The sequence below is a fragment of the Neofelis nebulosa genome, chromosome 9 (genome assembly GCF_028018385.1).
Source record: "Neofelis nebulosa isolate mNeoNeb1 chromosome 9, mNeoNeb1.pri, whole genome shotgun sequence".
Lineage (NCBI taxonomy): Eukaryota > Metazoa > Chordata > Mammalia > Carnivora > Felidae > Neofelis > Neofelis nebulosa.
The window spans coordinates 18,875,352-18,900,736 of NC_080790.1; the positions used below are offsets into that span (position 1 = coordinate 18,875,352).

A 25,385-nucleotide genomic window follows, 5' to 3' on the forward strand; every position below is an offset into this window, starting at 1 on the left:
ATTCTAGAGATTGACTGCACAGCACCATAAACGTGCTTAACACTACCGACCTGTACACTTAAAATAGTTACAATGGTAAATTTTACTGCAATTAAAAAAAAAAAAAGAATTATCTTCAAATTCCACCAGTAGAGGAGAAACCGACACAGAAGTTTTATGAGCACTTGAGTTCCATCATTTATTCATGCTTTCTGGATCAGTTGGCTCTTGCTGTGTAACAAACACTTCTAAGATTTAGTGGCTTAAAACAACAACCATTGATTTAAATTATGATTCTGGTCTGCAGTTTGGGCTAGGCTCAGCTGATCTAGGTGAGGCTCAGCCAATTTTGGTGGGAGCTGGCGAGTGTGAATGGCTCCTCTCTGCTCCACATGGCCTTTTATCCTCCAAAAGACTCACTCAGGCTTGTTCATGTGGTAGTGGCAGGGGTCCCAAGAGAGTGAGCAAAAACAAGCAAAGTTTTTGAGGCTCTGGTTCACACTCACATAATGTCCTTGCAACCACATTCTCTGGTCAAAGCAAGTCACAAGGCCCATCAAAATTCAGAGGGTGGGGAGACGAACTCCACCCCTTGATGGGAGGGGAGGCAAAGAATTTTTGCCATCTACCACACAAGTTGTATGGTTGTGCCATGGCCCCAGGATAAATGTTGAAGATAAACATATAAATAAGTTACAGTCTAATGCGGGAGACATACACGTAAATAAATAATTACAATGTACAGCGTGCTCTAAAGAAGTAAGCACAGGATGCTTTGGGAGCATGGAGGAGGGCAGAGGGCAGCGGGATGTGGGAGAAGAAGGGGAAAGAGGCAGACACCTGGGACACAGTAACACCTTAACTGGTATTGCAGGTCAAAATGATCATTAGCCAGAAGAAGGGAGGAAGAGAGATTGAGGCGGAGGGCCCCGAGAAGGGTGAAGGCTGGCAGGGGACATGCCTGGGGTACAAGAAAGCTTCAGTGAGGAGTAGAGGAGGCGGGCCATGTCACAGATGGCCTTGAAGACTTTATTTAAGCCGGATGGATGGCCAGGTTGCTGAGTGGAGGGGGCTTAGGGCCGGCAACAGCCAAGACATCCTCGGGGGCTGCTGCCCTAACCCAGGTGAAAGAGGGTAGTGGCTCAGACACCCAGGTGTTCCTGAGGCCAGGAGAGAATCAACAGCAGAGATTTATAGGCAGTGAAAGAGTCAGGGTGGAGAAGAGAGGAATCAGCAGGAAGATTCAGTGTCCCCTGGGCCTGTGCTTTCTGCCCAGCAATCTGAACAGCCAGGAGTTCCCCACTGAGGGGCCAAGGCCAAGGGCACAGCGCAGCCACTATGTGGCCAGGCAAGGGCATGGGGTCCTGCAGGCACAGCTGGGGCATCCCACCCAAAACCCAGGAGACCGGAAAAGAGTTCGCTGTTATCGGCCAACAAGGAAGGACCTGAGGTCAAGGCTTCCCCTCCTCCACGAGCTTGAGGCAGCCAGATTCTGCAGGGTGCTGGGGTGCTGTAGGGTCTACCCCGAAGGCCCAGCCCCTGCCAGGCTCTGCCCCAATGCCCACAAACTGTCCAAACTGGGCACAGCGTTGCTGGTCAGAAAGCTTCCCCAGGACCCCACATTCTTCCAAGACCCTCGTACATTAAGTGGTTGTCCTTGGCCGAGACACAGGGTAGGTGGGAGGGCAGCTTGTGCCTGGAGCCGGTGCTGGCTTCCTCCCATGGATCCTGGGTCATGATGTCCTGAAACATCCTCTCTCTGCCTGGGCACTCAGCCGGCAGCAATAAGCACACACTGCCTGATCAATACTTTGAATGCACTTGGGGACCCGCTGTGAAAAGGAATCCCCTGGTGAGCACTTTCATAAATTGAAAAATTTTTCTGAAACTGAGTAATCCTGCCCAGCTATTAAATCCAGATTTCCGCAAAGTGAGAGTAGAAAGTGCTTACATTTCGACGGTGACCTGGATCTCCGAGCACCTCCCAGATGCGTCCAGGATTCCCGGAGGCGGCAGGCGGTACCTGCCAGCACTGGGGCTGCACTTGCAATCTTTGCTGGGACCTTGGTTTGAAGTCAGAGCTTTCAAAAACAATCAGAATGCTCTGGGCCCAGGAGGCGTGGTATTTTGTAACCACTGTGTTTTCCTGGCCCCCTGGGCATGGTTAACTCAGCAGGCGCATGGCTGCATCTGTCACTCACAGCAATGTGACAACCAACGGGGAGGCAAGAGCAGGTGCTTCTAGGTGCATGAAGGAACTGAGCACCTAAAGCTGGGGCAATGTGCCCAGGGTCACACAGCCAATTAGTGACAAAGCCGGAATGAGAACCAGGACCCAGAACTCCAGCCCAGAACTCTCTAACCCCCACACAACTTCACTCAAAAAGGTGACGTCACCCACCAGGCTCATGTTTCAGGAATGAATTCAGTTGGTGGCTCTTCTTGGAGCCGATGTGTGACCATGGCAAGCAGGTCAGCCTCAGGCCCGCCCGACCCTGCAGGCTCCCCCACCATCGTGTCCTTGAGCGAGCAACAAGCTGGGGCTGCGGGTCCCACAGCCTTGCCGCCTGCACCTCTCCCGGATGTGTCCCACAGGCCCTCACCCCAACCCCAAACTGAAGTCACCATCCCCTCCCTTCCTGGTGTCCCTCCAGAAGCCTGGAAGTGGCCCTCGTGCTGGCTGCCTCCCTTCCCCTCCAGCACTGACCCCTCCCCCCCCCCCATGTTTCACAGCCTAAATACTTGTCTTTCTTTGTCCTTCTGTCCCCATTGTAGTTCAGGCTTTTGTCACTTCTCACTTAGATCATGGAGTGATCACCACCATCAGCAAAAACATCATGCCTGCCTCCCCTTGGGCATTTACTATGTGCCAGGCCCACAGCTAACCATGGACTAGCTCATTTAACCTTCAACAAAGGTAGAAACTGAGGCTTCAGACACATTCCCAAGGTCATACAGTTGATAGAAGGCAGAGTTCAGGTTCTCCCCGGGGCCTGGCTGAGGCTTCCCCTCGCCCCCACCTGCCTCTGGGCGTCCACTGGTACTCCCTGTCCCACCTCTAACGCGGCTGCCAGAACGATTTGTCTGGCACCCAGGTCTAAGCCCGTCCCTCCCCTGAACAGAATCCCATGGCTCCCTGGTGCCCACGAAACTGAGCTGCCGCCCTCTCACAAGGTTCTTGAAGTCTGACCCCACCTGCCGACCTATCACGTCCCTTTGTTCCCAATCTGCCCACAGGTGCCCTGCACACCCTCCACCTAGTGCTTCAGGCCCTGCTGGTCTCCCTTGTCCAGGTCTGAGCACACCCACGGGAGCCTTCCAGAGGCCCCAGCCAGAGGGCCCACACACACCCATGCAGGTACCCTGCAGCTCCGCCTGATGTGGGGTTGGTGGTGGTCAGTGAGTTGGCATTGCCCACACAACTTAGACCCCCTTTCTCACTGTCTGCCTTGGTCTTCAGCAGAACCAGAGCCCGGTATGTGCTCACAAAGAAGGGCTTGCCTGACACCAAGGCCCACAAGCCCCTGAGCTCAAGCTCAGGGATTTTCACCAGGCTCTGGAAAAGAGTGGGAGCCTCTGTCCCCATTTTGCAGATGTGGAGACATAGGCTTGTCCAAGGACATACGGGTGTCAGGGACAGAGCTGGGCTCGGGAGCGCATCTTGACAGACAGCCAATGCTGGCCCATGTGGACAGAAATGACTGGTTACTCTGCAGCAGGGCATTTTGGAAAGTAATTCCAGAACACCAGCCAGGGTGCAGCATAGACCTGGAGGGCTCAGGGTGGTGGTAGGGGACTTGGAATCAGGGCTCAGTTCTGCAGACCACCCTCTTGTATTCATCTGCCAAAGAACATAACCCTTCCTGACAACAGTCTGTGTCATTCTGGCCCAAGAATCTGGGCCTCTGATGTCCAGCAACCAGCAGCTAGAGGGTCCAGGGGGCAGGCAGGCAAGGCAAGGACAGTGGGAGTGTTGATCGTCTGAAGGCCCTAACTTTTGCAAGGGAAAGAGTTTCTCTAAACTAATCAGGGTAGCCATCGGGCTCTCTTCCTTACCCTGCTGAGCCTTGAGGTGGGTCTAGGAGACATCCCCAGGTTTGGAGCCCACAGGCCCGGGACACTCTCTGAACCAACCCCAGGTGGCCAAGACACCAGGCAAAGGTAGGTGTGCGTCAGGGTGGGAAGGCCCCAGAGGCCACTTTGGGACCTGCTGGGGCTGTAAGCCAGGCTCCCCCACGCCGAAGCCCCAGCTGAGGGTGGGCACCCTGAGAGAACAGCCCAGGAAACGGGAGGAGGCGCACACAGGTCCTACCTCTTGCCGGCCTTCCCCAACAGTTCCGGAAGTGTGCAATGGAAGGAAGTGCTCTCCAGGCCCCCATTCCACTCCTCCCTTCTTGGGGCCCCTCTCTAAGAAGCTCACCCCATGCCTTGACTTGAGCGTTTAACATAAAGGATGCTGTTTTTGCAGGTTTTGTGGTTTTTATTCCTTTGGACCATATCCAGCCCATCTTACATCACAATGCCATGCTTTACTTGATATCAGATACATCAGCACTCATTGGCATTTGGAGAACTCGTTCTGTAGTTTTATAACAGTTTTTAGTTGTCTGTGATAATGTATTCTCTGTTTCCAATTGTCAGTATGGGAATCTTTTCCCCCAGCCTTTCAATTTCTGGGTTTGATTTTTTTTTTTCTGTATTGTTTCGGTTTGTTTTTATTTATTTCTTTGTTTGTTTTCTTTCCTTTTTTTTTCCTTTGCTTTTGAAAGTTGTTGTTCCTTTGGTTATGTAGCCCCTCCCAATTGCTGCTTGTTTACACATCGTTTGTGACTTCTTTTGACTGTCAGTGTTGAGCCAGTCTTGCCAAGAAACAGTATCAAGTATTTTCCTATTTCTCTACTTCTTGAAAGAAAAAATTTTAATTAAAAAAAAAAAAACTCTTAATGGGAACCTGGCCCTGTCTGTCTTCTCTGTTCTGCAGAAATGTTGAAGGAATTGAACCAGCAGCGCAGAGCGAAAGCGTTTACAGACCTGAAAATTGTTGTTGAAGGCAGAGAGTTTGAAGTCCACCAAAATGTTCTAGCTTCCTGCAGCTTGTATTTCAAGGACCTGATTCAAAGGTTTGCCTTCCTTCCAGCTGTGGTCGGGTCTGTTCCTTTGTAGGACGCTTTTGTGTCGCTTTTCTCCTCCCCTCTCTTGCAGGTTCCTGAAGCGTGACTCCCTGTCACAGAGCCAGTAGCCATCTCTCCCCCTCCTCCCCCTCCTCCCGAGTGCCCTCTCACACACAGCCTCAGAGCAGCCACTGCCCCCGGCCTGCCCCACGCAGCTTTGCTGGTCACCGGGGGCCACTGTCAGCAGTAGACGACACCCCGGCCCTGCCCCGAGGATCCCGAGTTCTCAGTGGCTCACAAGCCCTCCCTGAGATTAGGAGGACTGTAGACTCCACGTAGGCTCCACTTTAAGGGACCACTGCACACTGTCCCCACTGGTCGAGCACGGGGTCCCAGGCACCGTCATCACTGCTGTCGATAGTGAACTTAACGCCAGGAAAGCACATCGACCAGACCGTCCCCCGCTGAGGAGTACAAGGTGCCATTTTCCACAGCTCGAGTCGGGGAGAAGAGGCTTGTAGCCAAATCCTCATTCACTCTGCATGCCTTGATACTTGTACACTGAGCCTAAACCGGCGTTGTCTGAGCACAGACCACGTGTGTCCTAAACACGGTCTCTCTCAGCCTTTGCTCCCCTGCCCTCTGCCCTCTGCCCTCTGCCCTCTGCCCTGGCTCTTTCTACCTGAATGAGTTTTAATGGTGCATGAGCATCTTTTTTTTTTTTTCTTCCATTTTGTTGATTTTTTTAATTTGTCTGCTTCATACCCTCGCAAACGAGTCAGGGGCCACCTTCTAGCTCCTTAGTGAGGGAGAGCAGCCGAGGGGGCCGGCCCAGGGTAACGCTCCTGTCTCTCTCACCCATCAGCAGATTAATGCCGCTGCTCATTTTGCCTTGCAGCCTCTCCGGGGCGGACGCTGAGCCGGGACTGGGCTCAGAGTGAGAGGACAGGACCTCTGCTTGCTTCCCAATGCTGTGTTTGGACTTGCCAACTAACCCCAGAGTGACTGTGTTTTGTTTCAGGATGGCACACTGGCTGGCACCTCCTTTCCAATCTGTTGTGTCCTTTCACTTAGAGCTGAGCTGCCCGGCGTGCAAGCCCCGCCCAGCCACACTGGCCCCAGCCATGCAGGACGGGGCAGGCTCTTTGTGATTTCCAGTCTCATGGACAGCTTGGGTCTCCCGCCCCCGGTGCTTGGGTTCTCACTATCCAAGCACAGGGGTCAGGGGCATGAGCTCTGGGGTAAAGGGGCACGTTCAGTGGCTTCTTCAGGCCAAGGGAGGTCTTTGTGCTGCCATTCTTGGCAAATTCTGGTACTGGCAGTGACCAGCATCCTAGGGCCTTGGTCCCTGCTACAGACCAGCCGGAGAGCACAGAGCGGGCAGGATGCAGGGGCAGGTTGGTATTAAGTGATGGCCCAGCCTGGGCTAGAATGATGCGGGCAAGAGGAGTACAAGAGCCATTTGAATGTCTTCAGAGACCTTACATGCAAAGCCAAACTTGTACACAGCAGAGAAAAGGACACCACTAGGTGGGAACCCAAAGTAGTGAAGCCTTCTTAGTCCAAAAAGAAAGAGGAAGAACATTCCAGGCAAGGGGTGGGTTGCTTGGAATGGTCTGGAATACAAGGAATATTCTAGAATGTTCTAGAATGCTCCAGACAGGGGATGGGTTCCTGAAATGAAAAGCTGGGACAGAGACTGTCATGAGCAGTGTGGAGGGGAATATAGCCTTCGCAGAGATGGGTGTGAGCTGGGGTGAGATAGGCAGGCAAGCCCTGACCCCTGGGGCTAGGGCCCTGGGCTTGGTCTGAGGATGTGGGGGTCATCAGGAGCAGGGGATGCTCACCTGAAGATGAAAGAACTTGGAATGTGCCTCGGTGACCCTAAGCGGAACTGATGGGTGCTAGAGCCAAGAGGCAGTCACTGGAAGGGAGAGGGCACCCCACTGGGAGCTAGGAGACCTGGGTTGTACACCTGACTCTGCCACTTGTCCTATGACCCCAGGCAAGTCACGTCCTCTCTCTCAGGCCTCGAGATTTCTCATCTGTAAAACAGGAAGTTGGTTCAAATGACATCCAGGTTTCCTTCCAGCTCTGACATCCCAAGGTGGCGGTAAGGGGATGGGCATGGCCGGGCCTGCAAAGGCTTCCCGTGTGCAAGCCCTAGGATGTGAGAATGGTGAGATCACAGGGTGGAAGGTGGGTCCATGGACCAATGTCAGGGAAGAGCTGAGGGAGTGATGAATTAAGCAGCTGAAGGACATCCAAGTAGACACATCTGGTAGGCAGCCACATAGAAGGGTCTGAATCCAGACAGGTTGAGGCCCGGGGAGATTCCTTCGGCATACAGGAGGGCACTCAGGGAGGAGGGAAGGCCGGAGCCAAGCCCAGAGACCCCCTGTGGTTGAAGGTCACAATGCTAATTTGCAGCCATTTCAACCTTTTACTTCCCTCAACTTGACCTTGGTGCACAACACCATTTCTGCCCATGGCTGCAAAAAGAGTCCTCTTGTGGGGAGGAAAGTGGACTCGCTATGGAAAGATGATTTCCTTTCTGGCCGTGTAAAATTCTGGAGAAGCTCACAGTCTCGCGGTCAGGGGACGGTTGACATCAGGCCATTTCAGTCTGTGACCCTGGAGACTTGGTGTATATCAGCCAGGACGGCTCAGCGAGAGAAATGGGGCCCTGCCCACTGAGCCCGAAGCAGGGGCTTCCCTCTCAGGCGTCTGCACTACAGAAACAGAGGGAGTGGGCACAGTCTGTTTGTGGAACATGGTGTCCTGGTCCTTACCTTTATGAGGGTCTCAGTGAGCACTGTCAAGGGCGGGTGGCTGTCCCAGGACCCGCAGACCCAGAGGCTCAGGCTGGACTCCTTTCCACCTCCGTCCTGGGGCCAGTAATGTGTTCACCACTCCAGCCCCAGCAAGGACACCGTCCCAGCCCCCAGCCTCGACCCCGGTGTGGACAACCTCACCCGGGGCCACAGGACAGACCTTAGGGAAACCAAGTCATTCGGTACTTTTCGCTCAGCTAACAAGCAGGAGCCCTTCCTGGGTGCCAGGTCTGGCCGGAAACGCTAGATGAGATGAGTCTCTGCCTTGAGGAGGCCCACAGCCTGCCAGGGGGAGCCTGTAAAGAAGTGTGAACAGGAGAGCAGACTGAGCACACAAATGGGGTTTAGCGGCTCACAGGCAAAGCACCTAACTGTGGTAGAAGAGGTGTTCAGGGACAGCCCCCAGGGAGTGGTGGCATCTGGTGTGGGTTTTAAACAAAGAAGGGAATTGGCCGGGCTGGTGAGTAGGACAGAGCCACTGCTGGCAGAGGAGGGAGAGAGTGAGGCCGGTGCCGGAGGTGGAGCCGGCTCGCAAGGCTTTGCAGGAAGCCCGGAGGGGCCACGGTCAGATCTGTGTTTCATAAGGATAACAATCAGTGAGCGGGAGAGCAGGATCTCAGTGTCCTCTCCTGACCAGCTCAGCTGCCCGTGAGCCCCGGGGCCAGGCAGATGTCCTGCCCGGAGCCCCCGTTCTCCAGGCCCCAGGCCGACTCCCCACCTTTGTCCACGTGTTCTTTCCTCACATGTGCACGTACCTTTAGTGTGGCTGCAACGGCTTCTTTCCACTAGTCTTCCCTGATTGAATTTCAAACTCCTTTTTCCTCTGACGAGGACAAGACCCAGCCCAGAAGGAGACTTGTAGAAATGTCTAATGTCATCCTGAAAATCCTCCCACTAACCCTGAGAAGCAGGTGCCATTAGTATCCCCATTTTACAGATGAAGAAATTGAGGCCCAGAGAATTTTAAGTAAGCAAGCAGGTCCGGGATTGGAATCAAGGTCTGACTCCAAAGCTCATGATTTTACCACCCGTTCGCTAACCTGGAGAAGAACAAAAATGTAGTCTTTATTTGTGCATGAAGTCTATAAGGAAAGAAAGTGAAACTTAGGGTTGACCGTGTAGTCAGATGGGCAAGGAAAAAGGATGGAGAGCCTGTGTGTGTGTGTGTGTGTGTGCGCGCGCGTGTGTGTACGCGTGTGTGTGTGCTAGAAACACTTGTAAACTGGACATCAGATCTGCCCAAGAGAAGACACAATCCCCACCTAAAACAGGTACCTAAGTTGCAGACACTTGGCCTCATCCAAGAGGAGGCCGTATCCTCTGGAGTGAGGAGCACTGGAGGAGACTCCGGGAGGCCATAAGGAAGCTCGGAGCAAAGCTTGTGCTGAGATCCCCGGGCCTGACTCGCCATCCCTTTGTTGCCCCATCTGAGTCCCTGCGACAATCAGGGGTGAAAACACGGCAGGAAGGGGAGCTGCGGCTTTGCCTTTGGATAATGTGAGGGATAGACTGCTGCGTGACCACCACACCTCTCCACCCAGGCTGGTGGGGGACCCCAGCAGGACTGAGTGGGCTGAGCCCCAGGTTTCAGGGACTTTGAGCCGACTAGAGCTAGTGGGGTTCTGTGGTTGCAATCTCCCAAGTCCAGAGTCGCTTCTCAACCCTGCTGAGCAAGACCTGGGTCTGCCCTGGACTTTTGGGGGAGCCTACAAAGAAGTCCCTTCACTTATCCCCAGGAGCCAAGGAGCCCTTAGGGTCCACTTGTGCCATGAGAGGCATTGGCTGCACCCCTTTGCCGGGTAGGCTGTGGGCCCCATCACAGAGGACAGGGGGCTGTCCTTAGAGATAGCAGAGGGAATGCCCTCCCTGCCAGTACTTCCGAACACGACCACAGCCTGGGTGTGGGAGAAAATGTCAAGCCCCAGAGAAACTTGCCCCCTCATCATACCAAATAGGACAGAGACCTGGCATTCTGCCTTCTAGCTGAAACCCTCATCTCACAAAGTCTGTTGGAGCCAATGACTCATTCGAACTATATTCTCTTTTCATATTAAATAAAAACAGATGGTGACATTGATTTGTCCAAGGTGCTTTTCACAAGCCCCATGTATAGGCTCTGGGCTTCTCCATCTTTCTCACCAGGGGAAGCTAAAGGGATCTACCTGAGTGGCATAGAGTCCAGATGTAGGGGAGCCCAACAGACTTTAACACAGTAGTCAGGCCATATGCTGCCTTTCCCCTCCTTCCCTGTGGGGTTGGGCATTTGTGGGTGGCAGTCTGCCCCCTTTCCTGGCAGAACAGAGAGGTGTGGCCAGAAGACCACATAATAAGACGAGAGATTCACAGATCTCGAAGCCCAGCAGAAAAATTTAAGTCAGACCCATCGCCAAATCACCACGGGTGGGCCAGGGCTCACCCAGTGAGACTAGAGTATGCCGTGTCTGTGCCCTGGAGCAGGAACATGCCTGAGCTCCTATGCATGCAGTGGGATGGAAATCACATTGGAGGAGCAGGGTCATCCTCCTGAGCAGTCAGGATGCCATCCTCAGTCACCACTGCTCCATGACATCCCCCACCCACCACTGCCCCATGTGTCCCTCCCATTCTAGATCTAAGTTGCAAAATGAAAGCATATGATCACTGAGGTGTGTGAGGAGTAACAAAGGAGTGCCCTAAAATCTAGGGAGGGCAGTTCTTATCCAGGAGAGCAAATTGCTGATGGTGGGATCTCAAACCATCTCATATTTGGGATGAGGCATTCCTGGCATGTCCACAGATCCAGGCCTGCCAAGCAGAGGGTGTGTCCCATACCTGAGGAGAAGGTGAGCCCAGGGAGTTTGGGTCTTCTGGCAGAACCCATGGGTCCAGTGTGGACGGGGCAACACCAACCTGCCCCACACTCCCACCCCCAGTGTTAGGTTCATGGCCCAACCTGACAAGGCTACCACTGCTCATTCCTGCCCTGCCCCATCTCCTTCCAAGGCCATGTCATGACCCAGACTACCCAGCAGCTTTCAGTACTCCATGTGGCTGAGTGGAGCAGGAGGCTTGGACCCCAAGAGCCAGCTTAGGACAGGGACAGAATGGCCATCTGTGGAGGACACAGCTTCCCACTGGTGACCAATGGCCACCCAAAAGAAGCAATGCCTCCCAGAGGATCCCTACTTATAGGGAAGAGGCCTAGGGATCACTGAGGTCTAGTCCCAAGACAGTCTGATGGTCAGCAATGGAAAGTGACCACCGGCTTCCCTTGGCCCCATGAACACCCATGTGGACAATGAACATGTATGTGCAGATGAGCTACATAAGGCCTCACTGCCTGGGGCCTCACCTATAGATCTTGAGCTCAGCCAGCCAACAAAGCCTCCAGCCATTCCCCAAATGTCCTTTGCCCAGCAGCCCCCTGCTTTCCACAGGGGGCCTCAAAGGGGGCCTGAAGGAACAGCTATAGCCATGCATTATAGGGACAGTGGTTCTTGCCAACCCTGGACGGCACCTGCCATGGTCAACATCCCATGTGCCTCCTCACATTGTCCCTGTACTCCTTGGCCATGTGGGCACCACTCTGTCCCCAGGACCCTCTCCCTGGCTGAGAATCTGGGTGGGACAAGCATCTCTCAGAAGCACAGCCATGCATGTCCCATCGGACTCATCACTCAGGGCCGTGGACTCCCCTGATGTTCCACCTGCCCAACACCCCTCCCCACAGGGTGATGCTGAGGGTTCTCAGGGTCACATGTCACATGGACTTCAGTGTGTGTGTGTGTGTGTGTGTGTGTGTGTGTATACACAGCTGAAGTCCACCCCAGCTCTTCACTGAACTGGAGCTTGTCTCCTGGGTGGACAGGAGGGCTGGCCTGAGGTGGGCACAGCAGTGGCTGGGGACCTTGGGAGAATGTGAGCAGCCCGACTTTGGCCCCATAAGCCCTGCCCTGTCTGTGGCCCAGCAGGACCTTTGCAGAGCATGAAATGTGTGAAGAGGAATGGCCAGGCAGTGGTGTGTAGGAATGAAGGCAGAGGCAGCAAAGACTGAGTAAGAGGTTGACCAGATGGCCCCTGAGGCCTGGGGTGTTAGATTTCTGTGGTTTCAAGTGATCACATAATGAACTAGTTTTATACTGAACAAAGTTACCCAAGCATGAAAATCTATCCCGACAGCAGAGGACTCGGTGTGTTAAGTCACTTGAAAAGGCACACACACTGTGTATGTCTCTGGGTTTGAGAAGAGTCTCTGCCAGCACCGTTCCCTGTCAGCTTTCCCTCCAGGCCTGGAGGCAGGGCTCCGCAGGCCTCCATCAGATGAGCCATTCCGTGGGGAGGGCCCAGCGTGGCACCCTGGGAAGGGTGGCAGGATCACAGCTACATCTGTTCCCTGCCCCATCGTATCGGTGTTTTAAAAGCGCTTGGTGGCCAGGCTTAACTGGAGAGAATGTGGCTCTCGTGGTCGCATTTCAGAGTCTTGCAGGGAAGGTGTTTTCCAGCCTCTGTCACATAAACTTTCCATGGGACTTCAGATGCCATCCAGTTCAACCCTCTTGTTTTGCAGAAGAGGAGCCTGAGGGCCAGAGAGGCAAGGTGGCGGCCTGTCAGTGACGGGGCGGGGGCACGCAGGTCCTCTAGCTCCCTGCCCACACAGGAGTCAGCCTCCCTCTGGGGCTAGCCTGCTTACTTCCGGACGCCTCCACTCCCTGGCTGCCAGCCACGGGGGCACCCAAGGGACCAGTCACGAGAGTCTCACCCCAGCCTCCTCAGGACTGGGGGGGAACACAGAGATCATTTCCCAGCCACGTGGCAGAACCCGGCCTCGGGCAGGACCAGGCTCCGTGCAGGAAGCAGGACCGGTCAGAGTGGCCGTGGTGGGGCACCAAGCCAATCATCTCTGAAAAACCTGCCTCCTGACTCTTAACGCTCTGGGTGTCTTTCCTCCTGGTCACTTCTGTGGCGCTGTTATTTTTGCCTCATCTTATCTGTTTCCTTCCAGGTGCAGCTTTAGGGCGCGGCTGCCAGGCCTTAGGAGCCTTTGCAATGGTTTTGTATTTCTGTAGACACCAGATATAAACATATTTATATATTTGTGTCCCTCCCCTGCTCCCCCCAGTTCACAAGCCCGACGCACACTCTACACGCAGGCCACTCTGACCTCTGACCCCGTGTTCCATGTGGCAGGAGGGCCCCACCCCGGGCCAGGTCCCAGGTCATGGCTGCTGGCTGTCTGTGGCGGAAGTCCTTGGTTGTTCCCCTTCCCCTCCCCCCCCAGCTCTAACCATTCTGTCCGTCTATCTTGTCTCGTCCTCAGTTTCAAAGCAATGTCATGAAGGGCTTCCTTTCCATGCCTAAAAAAGGAAACAATATGTTTTTGGAAATAGGTGGGGTTGGACTCAGGGTTCCGGGACGGCTTGGGGCGATCGAGGGACGGCTCAGGATCGGCTGTGTTCACGGCCGGTTGGGGGCCTCAGTCACACCAGGGGCTCTCCCACTGGAGGCGGCCGGGCCCTGGACCCGCCAGCCTTGTTTGGCCGAGACGCCCGGAGCCGGAGCCGGCAGTGGGGCAGAATCGTATTGTTTCCCTTTGAGGCCAGTCCTGGTCCTCGTCCCCATCCACAGCTCATGCTTTTTGATTTGCATCTTTTTTTGCATGGACATGCCAAGTAGTGATAAGCAGGGTTTTCTGTTCTTTTGGGCGTCTCTGGTCAGACTCTTCTCTTTCAGATCCCGTGTAAGGTCGTTAGGTTCAGGCGCGTCATTGCCGTGTCCCTTGAGTCCTAAAATGAAGGGCGTGACCGAGGCGTGCAGGGAGATCTAGCCCTGTGAGGAGGCGGCGCTGTGGCCGCGGGGTGGCAGGTAAGAACACCCTGGTCTCTGTGCCTAGGTCGGTGCAAGACGGCAGCCAGTGTGGCCGGGAGAAGCTGGAGCTCGTCCTGTCCAACCTGCAGGCCGATGTCCTTGAACTGCTCCTGGAGTTTGTCTACACGGGCTCCCTGGTCATCGACTCGGCCAATGCCAAGACGCTGCTGGAGGCCGCCAGCAAGTTCCAGTTCCACACCTTCTGCAAAGTCTGTGTGTCCTTTCTCGGTGAGCCTGGGGGGTGGGGAGAGCATGGGTCGCCTGGAAGGAATAGCACGGGTGGGCAAAAAATTTGTAAGCAGTGAGGATTCAGAGGGAAAGTCTGTGTGTCCACCTCAGGGTGGAGCTGGATTTCACAAGGCAGCTTGAAGATGAAAATTCAGATAACTGCACCCCCTGGCACAGACCTGGACGCGTCCAGGCTAGAATCGCCGATAGCCAGATCTCGGGAGAGCCTGCCAGACTGATGCCCGGTCTAGAGGCCAGGTTGGGTGAGGCTGAGGCCCATGGGAAGTGGCGGGTGGGCATATGAGTGGTGTTACTGCTGGTGTGATTCTAAAATGGGAGCCTGTCACAGTTATAGAAGACACTGGAAGCCTCAGCGTGGCCCTTGCCCCCAGCCCAGGCCCAAGCTCTAAGGCTCACAGGCAGTGAGGATGCCTCCAAGCCCGGTACTGACACTCCATATCTCATGCTCTCGGTCCTTCTGCTGGGACCTGCGGGAGCAGAGGGAGGTCCCAGGACAGGAAGCATGTGACAGGGCAGAGGAAAACCCGGAAGGTACACCCACAGCTCCAGGGATACCGGAAATGGTCTTGTGGGGACCCTGGCTGCTAAAGGCAGGTCACAAGGACATGGACTTGGAGAGGGATCCAGAGTGTCAGGCGATAGGAATGGAGGGCCACCCTTCCAGGGCCCTGTGGTCAGTGGTCCTGTGCTCTTGCCCCCAGAGAAGCAGCTGACGGCCAGCAACTGCCTGGGGGTCCTGGCCATGGCTGAGGCCATGCAGTGCAGCGAGCTCTACCACATGGCCAAGGCCTTCGCGCTGCAGATCTTCCCTGAGGTGGCGGCCCAGGAGGAGATCCTCAGCATCTCCAAGGACGACTTCATCGCCTACATCTCCAATGACAGCCTCAACACGAAGGCCGAGGAACTAGTATATGAGACCGTCATCAAGTGGATCAAGAAGGACCCCGTGGCCCGTGCACAGGTAGTCCCCTACCCCACCCACCCCTTCTCCCTGTGTCAGGGACATAGTGCAGGGATGGCGTCTGGAGCAAGGGTGCAGGAAGGTGGAAGAGGCAGGACAGCCTGGTCAGACCATCCGCGGGGTGTACGGGAGCCCCGAGGCCCGGGCAGGGGGAGGCTGGGACTGCCACTGTGGGCAGCAGAGAAGCAAAGGGAGGGATGAGAGATGAGGGGTCAGCTGCCAGAGGGTTGGAAGGGCTGTGTCCCACCTGAAGGAGACTCAAGCCAACGAGCGGCTGCAGGGCCCTACAGGGCAAGGTTGGTGCCCCAGGGCCCCTGTGAGCTCAGACTGGGCAGGAGGAGACCCCTCCCCCAATGCTCCAGTTATGGAGAGGGTGGAGGGCACCTGGACCAAACAGAAACCACGCCGGAGATGGGAAACCACTGCACGCATCACAGGAGGGAAGTCCCTCGGAGGGGACAGCTGGGGAAATCGGAGCCAGGGTCTAGGGCAGAAGGAGAGGAGGGCAGGGTCCCCGGAAGGATTCCAGGATCCCCGGAATCAGAATTCGATCACAACCCAACAGGATCCTTGGGCCAGAAAGCACGTGCTGAAGGCCTTGCTCAGAATGGGACTGCCTTGGTTCTCACATCTGAGCACCCCCCACCCCCAGGAATTAGTATGGACACAGGTAGTTCTCAGGAGAGCTCAGAGTCCACCTGGAAAGCAGCACAGGAGGCCAGGGCCCACAACACTCTGAGGCAGCTGAGTGATAGAAGACAAGGGAACTTCATTGCGTGTGGAGCGGGAAGCGACACAAGGGAGGGAGGGGTGGGCCAGGCGCTGGCATCAGTAGCACGGGGCCCTCCACCCTGGCCCAGCCCCTGAGCCCAGGAGAAGGGCGTGCTCTGGTCGGATGGGGAGGAGGCAAGATTCATTTCTGGAGAAGGCCGTCAGGTTGGGCAGCTATAATAGAGACTGCCCAATGCACTAAGACCCCCAAATCTGTCTCCAGCCCAGACCTCCGAGTGTCTACTGCACACCTGTGGCCAATGTCCCTCAAGCCCCTCTAATTCGTAAACCCCCAAAGCTACACACCTTCTTGTGTTGCTTCCTTCCATTCCACCCATTACCCAAAACAGAAGGCTAGATACCTCCCACACCTTCCACATCCATTGGGCCACACACTGCTGTCTCTTCGTCTCCTCACTCCCTCAGGAGAGGACCGACTTTCTCTCCCCATTCAGGACCCAAATCTCACCAGCATCACTGCAGTCGTCTCCCATGCGATTGCCCTGCTCCAGTCTTCCCCACTCCAAACTCATTCTGACCCTGCCGCCTGAGCGAGCGGTCTTCCTAAAGGACACGTTGGATCGTTTAATTTCTTTGTTTAAAGCCCCCGTGAGCTCGTCATCGACTCTGCAGGAAACACCACTCGGGCCTTGGCAAGGGAAGCATAGGGGTGGTCAGGCTCTGGCCTCCACTAACTTCTCCAGTCCCCTCTCCCCTGGCCACCACACCCGCCGCAACAAAGAACGTTTGCACCTGACAAGAATAAGCTCCAGAGAATTCCCCACATGTGCCGATCTCCCCACCGTTCCCATGCCTCTGTGTGTGATTTTGGCGTCCTCCCTCCTCTCTGCCTGAGGCCTGCAGAAATCTGAGATCCTTCCACACCCAGCTCAGGCGTCATCCACTCCTGCACTCCCAGACCCCCTAACTGTACTCCTCCCTGGAGCCCCACTAGTGCCTTTTATGTAATGGATCCTCCCCCCCCCCCATTTTACTGTGTACACCTGAAAGTCAGACACTGGGTCTTCCTGGGCTTTGCACCCCCAATAAGGAGGGTCACCAATGATTTGTTGGATGAAACTAAAGCTGAGCAGTGAGCAAAAGGTTTGCCAGGCAAGAGGGATTTGAGTCAGTCCACGAAAAGCCTTTAACGCAGGTGAGAGGGGCCAGGGGCCAGGTGCCGTTGAAGGGGTTTGTTGGCACTGGGGAGATGCAGGTTCTGACGGGGGTGACTGGCAAGCTTCACGGTCACCGTCAGCCTTCCCGGGCCGCCGCACCTGTTTTTGACTTCCTGCCCCACGTGCGCCTCACCAGGGATCAGGATGCTGGTTTCAGCCCCCCTGCAGCCTGGGGTGAAGCAGACGCCCGTGAGCTGGGCAGAGGCAGGAACAAGGTGCCGAAGAGGCAGACGGACGGTTCGCCCCAGAGTCAGCCGTGGCACATCCACCTCCCCCGTTCCTCTCCTCTGGCTGGTGGGAGCCCCCGCTCTCACCGTCTAGGCTGGGCTGAGCAGTGTCTACACTCTCAAGCCAAATACACACTGGAGTGCCCCCTGTACAGTACCACACCCCTCCTTCCTGTCTTCCCAGTCCAACTCGGCAGGGGTGGCTCCGTCCGTGTAACCTCGGTCGATCCCGTGTCTCCCCCACCCTGCAGTACGCCGCAGAGCTCCTGGCCGTGGTCCGCCTCCCCTTCATCCACCCCAGCTATCTGCTCAACGTGGTTGACAACGAGGAGCTGATCAAGTCGTCAGAAGCGTGTCGGGACCTGGTCAACGAGGCCAAACGCTACCACATGCTGCCCCACGCCCGCCAGGAGATGCAGACACCCCGAACCCGGCCCCGCCTCTCCGCAGGTACCGAGGGACATGCCCCGAACTCCCCAAATGCAGGTGCCATAGGGTCAGCCCCACTCTGGGTGGTCCCCTCCAGAGGCACCAGGCGCAGAGGCTAACAGCGTGGGGATGTGTCCGAAGGCCGTGCATCTGTATCCCTGCAGGTGTGGCTGAGGTCATCGTCTTGGTTGGGGGCCGTCAGATGGTGGGGATGACCCAGCGCTCACTGGTGGCCGTCACCTGCTGGAACCCACAGAACAACAAGTGGTACCCCCTCGCCTCACTGCCCTTCTATGACCGAGAGTTCTTCAGCGTAGTGAGTGCCGGGGACAACATCTACCTCTCAGGTGAGGCCCCCCCCAGGGCTGGCTTGGGGACCAAGCAGGGACTTCCTAAGGGCTCCCCTCCCCACACCAGGGCTAAGGAAAGCCGAGGCCCGGAAGCCTCTACTTTGCAGGTGAAGTCTTCTCTTCCTGCCCCGGGGGCCGGGCCTGCCTGGCCGTGGGCCCCGCCTCACTCCCTGCCCGCTCTCTGGACCTCCCGTACTGCTCACAGGTGGGATGGAATCAGGGGTGACGCTGGCTGATGTCTGGTGCTACATGTCCCTGCTCGATAACTGGAACCTCGTCTCCAGAATGACGGTCCCCCGCTGCCGGCACAACAGCCTTGTCTACGATGGGAAGATTTACACCCTCGGGGGACTTGGCGTGGCGGGCAACGTGGACCACGTGGAGAGGTAATAAGGCCACAGTCACGAAAGCTAAAATCACTTTGCTCCTCCACCCCAGCACCAACCCGGCCGAGGCCGACTGGAGACGGGACATTTAGAGGGCGATAGTCCCAGGCTCTTCAAACACGGCAAAGGGAGAGGACCGAGGGTGGTGAGAGGGAAGCAGGAATGATGACGGCTGGCCCAGCCGCTGAGATGGGGCACTCTTGTCCCGTTCAGGGGTCAGACAAGCTGGAGGCATAGTGGTGCAAAGGCACAGGATGGGCGCGGCTGGCCTGACCGGGCAGCTAGGAGGCGCACTGGCACTGGAAGTCCCAGCCCAGAGCGGCGCTGAGACATGGGGCAAAGCTGCAAGCAATGGCTCAAATGTGTGCCACATCAGTGGCTGTGACTCCAGGTCCCTGCCGAGCGGGAGGTACCACACCAGGGACCCCCTTCCTCCCTCTTTCCCACACATCCCAGGAAACCTGCTTGCCACACGGGGAACAGTCACTGCATGCAGGTCTGGCCAACCGTCTGGAATTCCCTAGAATACAAAGTAATGGGCTGGAGAGCCATGCGTGTAAGCCTGCCCTCTGCTGGAAATCCCAGGCTGGCTTCCTCACGGAGGCCCATTTAAAACTGGCCACGCGTAGTGTAGGGATCCGGCGGAGGCAGAAGGGGCATAGGCTGGAGGTGGGCACTTCGCAGGGTGCAAAGACCATCTTTTCCTTTGAGCTGGAGCCCATCCTTGCAGAGGACGGACACTGTGGGGAGAAGCTACAGAAAGAGTTCAGGAAGGCTCATGAGTCAGCAGCAGAGGAGGCCTCAGTGCAGTCCTGCCCTGTGAGAAACTAGTGCCCAGAGAGCCACAAGTCAGACTGAGCTCCTCCCCAAGGACCGGCCCAGGAGGTCACAGCTCCGGTCCCCAGAGCTCTTTTTCCACATCCTTCCCACGTGCTTGCCCACCACCCTTGGCCCACGTCATCAGCTGTCACAGAATGCACATCTTCCCGTGCGGCAGCTTTCTGCCTGTGGACCCTCATGTACCCCTCAATTTGTATTCTTTCCCTCAGTGGCTAATTGGACACTTGACAAATGTTACAGCAAAGATAGTTTCAGAGTGAGACGAGCTCTGGATATTCACTGTGGGCTTTTAACTCCCCCAAGTGGAGCCAGAGATGGCTCAGTAACAACATCTAATTGTCATATTGATTTGGAGATAATAGGGAATCCCTGTGTGGTTATGAGGATATTAATACTGCTGTTGAACCCGGGTCACCCCTGATGCTGACAGCCTTCAGTGGGACCCACTGCACGGCCATCACGTCCCAAGCCTTCCAGAAGCACCAGCTCCCAACCATTTGTCATCCAATAATAAACACATGAAAAAGGAGACATTTTCTATGTAGGAGTAAACTGAGCTAGACCTGTCATCCTGTCTTGCTTTTGTCAGCTATTTTTAATCTCCTAAGATGCTGATTACTCATTTTGCAAACTTATACTTGTTGATAAATACAGGGATTTGTTCAAGGATCAAATGCACGAAGAGGGGGGACAGGATCCGCTCCCCCTGGGCTCAAGAGCAATTCTCCAAGGCCTGGAAGCAGCCTGTACTGGCCTTCCCTGGGGGCTGGGCCTTCGTTCCACTGTGAAATACCCGCCCGCTCGAGCACAGTGTGAGCAAACCACCCCGGGAACTTTAGGAGATGGGGAGCCCCCCAGGACAACAGGGTGCCCAGAGCCCTTCCTCAGCCCTCTGGTAGACCTCTGGGTGGTATGCATACCAATGGGGTGGAGGACACAGGCAGAGGAGACGCGCACTGCTTCCCGAGGAACGGAACGTAGCTGGAGCCCCTTTGGGCAAGGAATTTCTGTGCCACATGGTGGCGATGAGAACTCAGGGTGACAAGAAGGTCAGGGTAATGGGGACGCTTTGTTCCCCAGAAAGCGCTAATGGTACAAATTGCTCTTATATTGATAATGAATGAGATATATGGTACATTATAATTATATTACATTACTGTATTACAGGAATAGAGCAAGATTATATAATTATAGATTAAAACAACAGTGCCATAGACAAACCTGTATTATATCATTATATAAATAACTGGGTCTAATACTTCATAGCAATATATCGCACTAGCTGTGGTTACCGGATAAATGATAGCAGAGTGCCTCACTCCACAGGGTCATTTGCATGTCATTAGCATATCCTTCTCAAGCAGGAAGCTGACAGATTGAGCTGACGGAGGGCTTGTGGCTTGGCAATCAGCCACCTGGAATAACAAACTCTCGGGAAATTCGCATTTGGCGGAATGTGCCATTATACCGAAAGCCTGAAGACAGCCACATAATCTTCCACTGTCACCCAGCTCTTCTGCAGGAGCTCTTTGGATCTCTGCCATATTGGCTTAAAAAACAGATATCTGAACTTCTGACACTGTCCAAAAAGACACTTACTGCATTGCCTATTAAGCCACATATCATTCGACTGGGGCTTAACTGAATCAGCGCCTGCTGCCCTGTAAGGTACTTCAGCCACTTCTCAAACCCGGAGTCTTCCCAGGCACAGAGCTGGACGTCCCATCCCTGTCCCCTCATCCCTGTCTCAGAGCCAGGAGCACTGGCTAAGAGAGGCCATCTTCTGGATCACTAAGCTGTGACCGTGTTATGGCCCGTGTCCCAGGGAGGCTGCTGGGAAAAAGTGGGCCCTGTGTGCTTCCCAGGAAAGGTGTGCTGGGAAAAACCCAGCCCACAGCAGAGGCCCCACCTTGGGTCCGGAACACGCAAAAGAGCCATGTGGTGAGCGGTAGATGGGCCACCAAGTGGAAGGTCCAGAGTGAATGCTGGTGAGACCAGCCCTCTAGGAACAATTAACAGAGACGCCGAGAACTGAGATCCAAGCTGTCCAGGAAGACCTCAGATACCCCAGTTCCTTGGCTGATCTGCTCCATCCCCAATCTCTCCCCATCAGCTGCTTCCTGTCACTTTTGTCCCTGCCTTGTCCGGTACTCGCACTCTATCACTTCTCCATGTTCTTACTTTGCCACTTTGTCCTGTAGTACACGTGTCACAGATCTGTTCAGCCCTGACTCGTCCCCTTCTCCACGCCTACCCCCGGGGGCTGAACACTGGTGGAGAAAATCCCACCGTCCAGTAGATTGGCCCCATGACAAAGTGAAGTCGTCCAACGAACACTGGGTCCTTCATGCTGGAGGGTCCTGTCAGCGGTTTCTCTCACTCTCAAGAGCGTGTGGTTCTCGTCTCCTCCTCCCCGATCAAGGCTCTGAGCCCACAGACTCCAATACTCCTGCCGGCACTGACTCCTACTTCACAGAGAAGGTGGAGCCCTCAATCAACAACTCTCTGGTGTCCCTGCCGTCACTTCTGCATATGTACTGATGCTCACACCATCCTTGCCTTCCTCTCTCCCGCCCACACGGACACCACTTCCCTCTCCACTCTGGACCCTACCTGCATCTCCCCACCAGGAGCCTCCTTTGATCAGCCCTCCCCTCTCTTTCATATATATTTAATCTTTTTCTTATCCATTTGGCCTCCTTCCTGTCGGCACATAAACACAAGTAAGCCCTTCCCCCTAAAATTAAAACAAAACCCGTGGTATGCCGTAACTCATTCATACTGGCTCCCAAGAGGTGACTACTACCTTCATAGGAATTCTGCAAGCCAGTTGTTAGCTACAGGTGTTATTAAAAATAAAATCATATAAACTTAGAACTAAATAAGTTACACTAAAAACAAAGGAAATCCATACTCAAAACTCATCACTGCTTTTTTTTTTTTTAACTATATTTTGCACTGTCTATGCTGTGGAGGTGATATGTCCACTGTGTCTGTATATGGGTATATGGTGGATATTCTGACTGGCAGTGTCCTCTTCCTAATGCCACATTCAGCCATGAGCCATCGGTAGCTTGAAATCAGCCAAGATGAGAGGATTTACATCACAGAAATCAGCAAGTGCTTACATATCAGGACTCTTTTCCCCTAGCAAGCTTGTTTTTAACATTTCTCAGCATACCACCGACAAAAGCCATCTCTTAGCTCCACATGCCTTCTTAGGTCCCACCTTCTCTGCCCCTTTCCCAGCTAAGTTTCATCCAAGAGAAGTCTCCCCGTCGTGTCCACTGCCTCCCTCTCATTCACTTCGTGATTCACAACTAGCTCTTGACGAGAGCGCCGGGAACCCGTCTGGGACTCCTTTGACCTCCTGCCATATCCCCCACCCGTGGAGCTGTGTGCCCCCTGTGCTGCCGCCACTTCCCCGAGGACCCCCTCAGCTCCCCTCTTAGAGGCCAGCATTTCCTCAGAGTGCCCTCTGCTCCTCAGTCTCACTCTTGCCTACGCAGCCCCTGTAAGCTCCTCTCCCTTCAGTTTCTAGCTCTGTGCCAACAGCGATCCCACGGCTGCACATCTAGGCCACAGATCCGTATATCCAATGGCCCACTGCACATCCCCGGTCTGTTACCCACAGATGCCTTAAACTCCCCATGAATAAAACAGAAATCATCACTCTCCTCCAAACTCCCCAACCTCGATTCCCTGTCCCCCGGGTAGCACCCCCTCCATCCGACTTCCCAAGCCAGAGACCCTGAGTCATCCTAGGCGACTCCACCTTCCTTAACGGCAACATCAGTTCATGACTGAACCCTGTCAGGTCACCTCTCCTGTTCCCACCTCCTCTCATCCTTCCCTGGTCCAGCCCACTGCTTCCCCAGCTTCCAGCCCAGAGCCTGGGTAGACAGGAGATGCTCAGTGCAAAACCGTCCGACAAAAGGGTAGGAATGAGCTGGATAGAAAGGGATACAGGGGCCTAGAAGCTGGGGAGCTCTGTGTGAGCAGAAGAATGGAGACCAGAATCTGCACAGAGGCAAGAAAGAGCCCACTGGGGTTCAGGAGGAAGGCTGAGAGGGCTAGTTTGGGCCAGAACCTAGGTGATCTCAGGCTCTGCCAGTGATGCCAAGGGCAGGAAGCAAATACTGGTGCCCCTCCCCGGCAATGTCCACTGCCTTGGTTGTCGTCCCTGCTCTGAGCAAGGCCCATCTTTGACACGGGGCTCTTTTTCTCCTCTCTCGACAGGTACGATACCATTACCAATCAATGGGAGGCTGTGGCCCCTCTGCCCAAGGCCGTGCACTCCGCAGCAGCCACAGTGTGTGGCGGCAAGATCTACGTGTTTGGTGGTGTGAACGAGGCAGGCAGAGCCGCAGGCGTCCTACAGTCTTATGTTCCACAGACCAACACATGGAGCTTTATCGAGTCCCCAATGATTGGTAAGAACCAGCTTTCTCCTCAGTCTGGGGCCAGTGCAGCATCCCCACCTCACTGTTTTATTTGTCTCAATATCTTAAGCCCAGAGGTCGAGCTAAGGCTGCAGACCCATGGCTGGGGGCTGGGAGGGGGAGGCAAACCCCCAGCCCAGGTGTAGGTGCTGATCCCACTACCTGGACAGAGGGTGAGCTAGTCTGTGTGCCAGATGCCTGCTGGCCCCGGGCCTTGTCCTGGGGTTAACCAGCGACACTGGAAGTCCTTCCAGAGCCCTTCCTCTGGAGGGCCTGCTGGCAAAGGAAAGGGTGGGGAGGGAGAGGCCAAGAAGAGATGCCCTGACCTGCCAGCCCTGCTCTTCTCACAGACAACAAGTACGCTCCCGCCGTCACCCTCAACGGCTTCGTTTTCATCCTGGGCGGGGCTTATGCCAGAGCCACCACCATCTACGACCCTGAGAAAGGGAACATTAAGGCAGGCCCAAACATGAATCACTCTCGCCAGTTCTGCAGGTGAGGGGCGGCAGTAACTCGGCTAGGGTTGGGGAGGCAGAGGGCAGGGAGGGAGAGACGTCGGGAGAGGTTTGAGCACAATAGTGATTGCCCGCCATTCGATGACCAAAGCAATTCCCAGGCCCAGAGAGGCAGCCCCCTCCAACCATAGGTATGGATGTTAGTGCCAGGGCAGAGTGGGAAGCACCCAAGGGCAGCCCATGGCCCACAGGCCCAACCCTGTGGCTCCAGCTGACCCATCTCAAAGCCAGAAATGGAGGGCTTCCTACAGGCACCAGCCCCATGTCCCTCGAGGCCACACCTCCTGGGTGCTGTGAAGATAGCTCTCCCCCAGGACCACCTGGCACATCCATCACAGACAGGAGGCGGTGCCAGGCCAGAGCCATGCGATTCCCTGCATGGGACAAGTGGCTTTTCAAGGAATGCTCTCAACCAGGGAGCTGTACAAGGCACAGCTGACTGGGCAGAAACCCACACGGCCCAGCCCCCACAGGAAGAGAGGGGTCACTGTCAGAGTGTGCTTGGTTCCCAATCTGCCTGGTCCCATGGCCCAGAAAAATTAATTAACTTGGGCAGTGAGACAGCAGAGCCTAATCTTATAGCCCCATCCTTTCCTGGGCTAAGAGGAACAAGGTATGAAAAGGGGTCCCAGAAACCCCATTTTCAACATTTCCATAGCAGATCTTTCCCTAAGATATCTTGTGCCCATGCAGAGGTAATCACCAAATCCTCAGTGCTGGTGTAGCAAAGCTAGAAAAGTTGTAACCGACAACTAATGTGTCAGATGACCTTGGACAAGTGACTTCCACTCTCTAGGGAAGTTCTCCTATTTATGAAACAGGAGGTTGGACGAGATAACTGCTAAGTTCCTATTAGCTTGGAGATTCGACAGTTCTCGAGCCTTTCTCCAAATGGTGGCAGTGCACAAGGCCACTCTGACCACACTGTCGGAAATAAAGACAACTGGAGTTTGAGCACGGCTTATGGGGAGGATGCCTGTGCCTCATCTGAGACCAAAAGTGGGCACAGAAAGACTTAATGCCTGTGAGGAGCTATAACCTGGGTCTTGCAAGAGAAGCAGGGTAAAGATGGGCCACAAAGGGGAGAAATGTGAGGGGCCCAGGTGGCAAGGAACCACAGGGGATAAGGCTGGAAACTTCAGGTAAGATGTCTGGACTGACATGTTCTGTCCCAGGCTCAGAACTTCAGAAAGAGGTGGAGACTTTGAAAGGTATCTGTTCGGCTTCAGGGAACAGTCAAGAACACATGGCCAGCAGCTGAAAGGAGGG

At 55.0% G+C, this 25,385-nt stretch overlaps 1 protein-coding gene across 3 annotated transcripts in view; it reads left to right on the forward strand.

Annotated features, from left to right (window-relative positions):
• The window catches only part of KLHL29 (kelch like family member 29), a 311,668-nt gene that overhangs the window by 283,312 nt on the left and 2,971 nt on the right, over window positions 1-25,385 (forward strand). For 2 of the 3 annotated variants that reach the window (XM_058682644.1, XM_058682643.1), the window contains exons 6-13: window positions 4,961-5,099; window positions 13,794-13,996; window positions 14,719-14,978; window positions 17,406-17,604; window positions 17,748-17,930; window positions 18,139-18,319; window positions 23,399-23,592; window positions 23,952-24,096. In XM_058682644.1, coding sequence (XP_058538627.1) covers window positions 4,961-5,099; window positions 13,794-13,996; window positions 14,719-14,978; window positions 17,406-17,604; window positions 17,748-17,930; window positions 18,139-18,319; window positions 23,399-23,592; window positions 23,952-24,096 — 1,504 coding nt within the window. The remainder of the gene's footprint in view (window positions 1-4,960; window positions 5,100-13,793; window positions 13,997-14,718; window positions 14,979-17,405; window positions 17,605-17,747; window positions 17,931-18,138; window positions 18,320-23,398; window positions 23,593-23,951; window positions 24,097-25,385) is intronic. The other variant, XM_058682645.1, reaches the window with a different exon arrangement.